This window comes from Balaenoptera borealis (assembly GCF_965194805.1).
Source record: "Balaenoptera borealis genome assembly, chromosome: 16".
In the NCBI taxonomy this organism is placed as follows: domain Eukaryota; kingdom Metazoa; phylum Chordata; class Mammalia; order Artiodactyla; family Balaenopteridae; genus Balaenoptera; species Balaenoptera borealis.
In genome coordinates this window covers 30,412,075-30,416,441 of record NC_138872.1, presented here as the reverse complement: position 1 = coordinate 30,416,441, position 4,367 = coordinate 30,412,075, and the positions used below count along the sequence as shown (strand labels likewise).

Here is a 4,367-nt window from a genome sequence, read left to right as displayed (position 1 = left end):
TCAGCTGCCCCAGCCAAGCTCCCCTCCCCCAGGCCAGCCCTCATGTGTGGCCCAAGCCTGCTTCCAGATATCAGGAAGTCTTTCACTCTCTGCGACCAACCTCCTGCCCTTCCTCTGGTCCCCCGTCAGACTCTTATCTCTGCAGGCCCCACTCTGTCGCTTTGGACCTTAGAAAGCTCCGCTCATGTCCAGCCTGCTGTAGGGCCCCAGCTCTGTCTGGAGTGGGAAGCTGGGGGCTGTTTCCGTCTCCCTGGGAGCCAGCCGTGTCGTCCCCCTCCTTCCTCCATCCACCCCTACAGGATGGCACCGCAGAACTGCACCCTTCTCCCCTCGGGGCGGCGGCTTTAATTCCCTATGAAGCGCCGAGAGCCGGCGATCTTCGACTCCCCCAACGCCCTCCCTTCCCAGTTCTGACACTTAGACGCGAGTCGGGTTGGAGGGGAAAAAATCTGCTTTATTTAATAGTCATAATTCCTGGGGGTGGCTACGGAGGGAGCGAGGGCTGCGTTCCGACGGTGTCGGGGGCCGGCGGGTCTCAGAGCTGGGAGAAGGCGGCCTCGGGGTCGCAGGCGGGGTCGCCGCGGCAGCCATCTGCATGGAGAGACGCCGGGTCAGGGCCCGCAACGGCCCGCCCCTCCTGGTCCCGGTGTCCCGATCCCGCCCCGGCCCCAGCCTGACTCACCCGGGCTGCAGCAGATGCCGGCGGCGGCGCAGCGGCCCCCGCTCCCGCACGGCTTCTGGCCCGACTGGCAGGGCGACGGCAGGTAGTTCTCCTCCTGGCAGCGCAGCGCCTCGGCCGTGCCCATGAAGCAGCCCAGCTCGTCCCCGCAGCAGATGCTGGGCCCGAAGCAGCGGCCTTTGCCCCCGGGGCCGCAGGGGAGACACTGGCGGGAGGGCGGGGGTGAGCCGCGGGCGGGGAGGGGACCGGGCCCGGGAGGGAGACCCTGCGGGGCGGGGGGCTGAGCCGGGTCGGGGAGGACAGGGCAGAGGAGCGCCGGAGGTTCGGGGTCTCCCTGGCGCTCTTTGGGCCCCAGAAGCGGTCGAAGGAGGGGACTCAAAAGCTACTCGGCTCCCTTGGTTCCCAGGCCAGGAGGGGCCGGCGCGGGGTCAGCGCGGGAAAGGGAGCGGCAGGGGCGACCCTGTGGCTGCGGGTTGCCCAGCCTCAAGCGCCGCGGGACTAGGGCTGGGCGCTCACCTTGCGTACGTCGAGGTCCAGCACGGCCCGCTTGCCGCCCAGGGGACAGTTCTGGATGTAGCAGGCGGAGGTCAGAGCCAGGAGGCCGAGCAGGCAGCAGGCGAGGCTGAGTCCGGCCATGGTGCGGGCGCGCTGGGTCCGGGGTCCGGCGGCTGCGCCGTCTCTCTGGTCCGGCTTTTTATGCCCAGGGGCCGCGTAGGCGGAGCAGTATCTAAGAGGGCCGCCGCATGACTGGTCACAGCAGGCCGCTGCGGGTCAGGCCCTGCGCCCCCGGCGTGCCCCCTCATTTGCAGGGGCCAGGCCGGGTCAAGGTCACCGCATCGGCTAATGGCTAATGGACCTGGCGATGATAGCGAATGCCGCTAGGGGAAGGAAGCAGCTCTGGGAGGAGAGCCGGTGCCGTGGCCTGGGCCCTAGGGTGGGACAGGGTTTGGGGGGGGGGGCCCTGCAGCCCCCTCCCCCATTCCCTATACCTTGGGGTGGGGGTCAGGCTGGACCCTCGGGCACCTCCAGGCCAGAAGAAACTCCGGCAGGACTCCCGCTCTGCCCTCTCGGTCAACCACACACGCAGCCTAGCTCCCCTCTGCAAAGAAGTTATTCTCTTCCTGAACACAGATTTCCTGGAACCCCAGCCCCACTCCCCACACCAGCAACCATTTCCCTGCACCCGGAACTGGGATCGGAAAAGATTTTATTTTCTCTCACTTCTAACTGGAATTCAGCCTTTCCTCAGCTGTGGGGTAGACAACAAACCACAGTGGAATTTGCAATACCCATGGCTTTGTTGCAAATCAAAATGGCAGATGTCCTCCTATCCCATTACAACATCTATTGCAAATGTCTCTAAACATCAGACTCATCATCACTTCGAAATTATGGCAGTTATTGGACCTGCCACTAGATCTTGTTATCTAATGCTTTAAATAAAGAAGCACAGTTGTGACTGTATCTCAGGTGTTTTTAATATTTTGACACCTGCTCATAAATATAACTGGTTTCATTTGTAATTCCATGTCTTTAGTTATGCATTTAAAAACAGTGATTTTGGGAGACTTCCCTGGTGGTCCAGTGGTTAAGAATCCGCCTTCCAATGCAGGGAACTAAGATCCCACATGCTGCGGGGCAATGAAGCCCGTGCACTGAAAGTACTGAGCCTGCGGGCCACTACTAGAGAGAGAAGCCTTCTCGCCACAACTAGAGAGAGAAGACGGCATGCCACACGAAAGATCCTGCATGCCGCAATGAAGATCCGCGTGCCGCAACTAAGACCCAACACAGCCAAAAATAAAATTTAAAAAAACTTATTTTTTTTGTATTTTTAATGTACAGTATCTTAAAATGAAAATAATTAAAAATAAAAGAAAGACAGACTGCCTCAGTGGAAAGGGTGTTGATCAGTGTTGTCATGACCAGGGAGGCGCTCAGCATGGATCCTCCTTCAAGAAGGGACTTGACACCCAGCTGCTGGGAGAGTGGTCAGCAGATAGCCTTTGGCTGACAGCCCATCCAAGGCCTGCCTCAGCTACAGAGAGCCGCCTGTCCCAAGGTCATAGTCACATCCTCCCCCAGTGGCCCACATCCAATGACTGGTGCATTCTGGCCTAATGCCGGACAACTCTGAAGGATTATTTCAGCTTAGGACATCCCTGTGGGGTCAACTGAGGCTTGCATGGAAGTTCTCCCTCCGCCTAGCCTTGTTTCCACCTCCTCCTTCCCACAAGTATGGGTCCCAAGGGCCCTTGGTAATAAGCATCCTGCATGTTAAACTCCATCTCAGTCTGCTCTCTGGGGATCCCAACGTGCAATAGGAAAAAATGAGGTCCTTGTCATCCCTGGGAGAGGAGACAGCCTCCTCTGCACTCTTGTTGACCCCTCAAGGTGGGTGCTGAGGCTGCCAGGCTGAGCAGATCAGGCTGACCTGGATTACCAGTCAGCAGCTGGTCTTGTTTCTCACCCAAATCAGCTCATTGGCATTGCCGGGCTAGAAGGCCGAGGGCTTGACCCTGGAGGCAGCCCCAGAAAGGCCTCCCGCCTGCCCTGTGAGCACAGTGACCTCACCCAAGTTAACAACACATGCACATAGATTATTTTAGCATAGTGGCCCCCACAGGACAGCGTTCCCTCAGCTGTTCAACAACTGTCATCTGAAGATGCACCAGGTCCCAGTACAGATGCTTGGAAACATCAGTGATACAAACAGACAAAAATCCCAGCCCTCAGGGACTTATATTCTAGTGGAGGGGGAGAAGCAAGAAACATATTTCAGTGGGTTAGGAAGCAGTAAGTGCTATGGAGGAAAAGGTGCGACTTGTTGCAGTTTTCCTGAGATGCTCAGTCTAGGCCTGTTTGTGAAGGTGACATCTGACATTTGAAGGAGGTGAGGAAAGAAGCCATGTGGATATCTGAGGGTGGACTGGTTTTCTATTGCTATGTCACAAATTACCACAAATTTAGCAGCTTAAAACAACATCCACTTATTACCCCACAGTTTCTGTGGGTGTGGGCACGGCTCAGCTGGGTCCTCTGCTCAGTGTCTCACAGGGCTGCAGTCAAGATATCAGCCAGGCAGCATTCCTTTCTGGAGCCTGGGATATTGTTGGCAGAATGGATTGCCTTGCAGCTGTAGAACTCCTGTGATTTGCATCTTCAAGGCCAGCAACAGAGAGAAAGATTCTTTGGTACTTCAAGTCTCTAAGTGCAGGCAACCCTCTTTTATTTTATTTTATTTTTTAAATAACTTTTTAAACTTTATGTATGTTTTCTTTTTTTTAATGTAAATTTATTTATTTATTTATTTTTGGCTGCGTTGGGTCTGCATAGCTGCGCGCGGTCTTTCCCTAGTTGCTGAGAGCAGGGGCTACTTTTCGTTGCGGTACGTGGGCTTCTCATTGCGGTGGCTTCTCTTGTTGTGGAGCATGGGCTCTAGGCGAGCGGGATTCAGTAGTTGTGGCATGCGGGCTCAGTAGTTGTGGCTCTCGGGCTCTAGAGTGCAGGCTCAGTAGTTGTGGTGCATGGGCTTAGTTTCTCCGCGGCATGTGGTATTTTCCCAGACCAGGGCTTGAACCCGTGTCCCCTGTATTGGCAGGCGGATTCTTAACCACTGCACCACCAGGAAAGTCCCCAACCCTCTTTTAAAAGGGCTCACCTGATTAGGCCAGGTCCACCAGGGTCA

General features: G+C 56.4%; 1 protein-coding gene across 1 annotated transcript; it reads right to left on the bottom strand.

Moving 5' to 3' along the window:
• Positions 1-433: 433 nt before the first annotated feature.
• Positions 434-1,392, bottom strand: OXT (oxytocin/neurophysin I prepropeptide). Its single transcript, XM_082359245.1, has 3 exons — positions 1,196-1,392; positions 683-884; positions 434-591 (listed from the first exon to the last, which is right to left on the bottom strand). The coding sequence occupies exons 1-3, from the start codon at positions 1,313-1,315 to the stop codon at positions 536-538; spliced, it is 378 nt and encodes a 125-aa protein (XP_082215371.1). The 5' UTR covers positions 1,316-1,392; the 3' UTR covers positions 434-535.
• Positions 1,393-4,367: the final 2,975 nt, after the last annotated feature.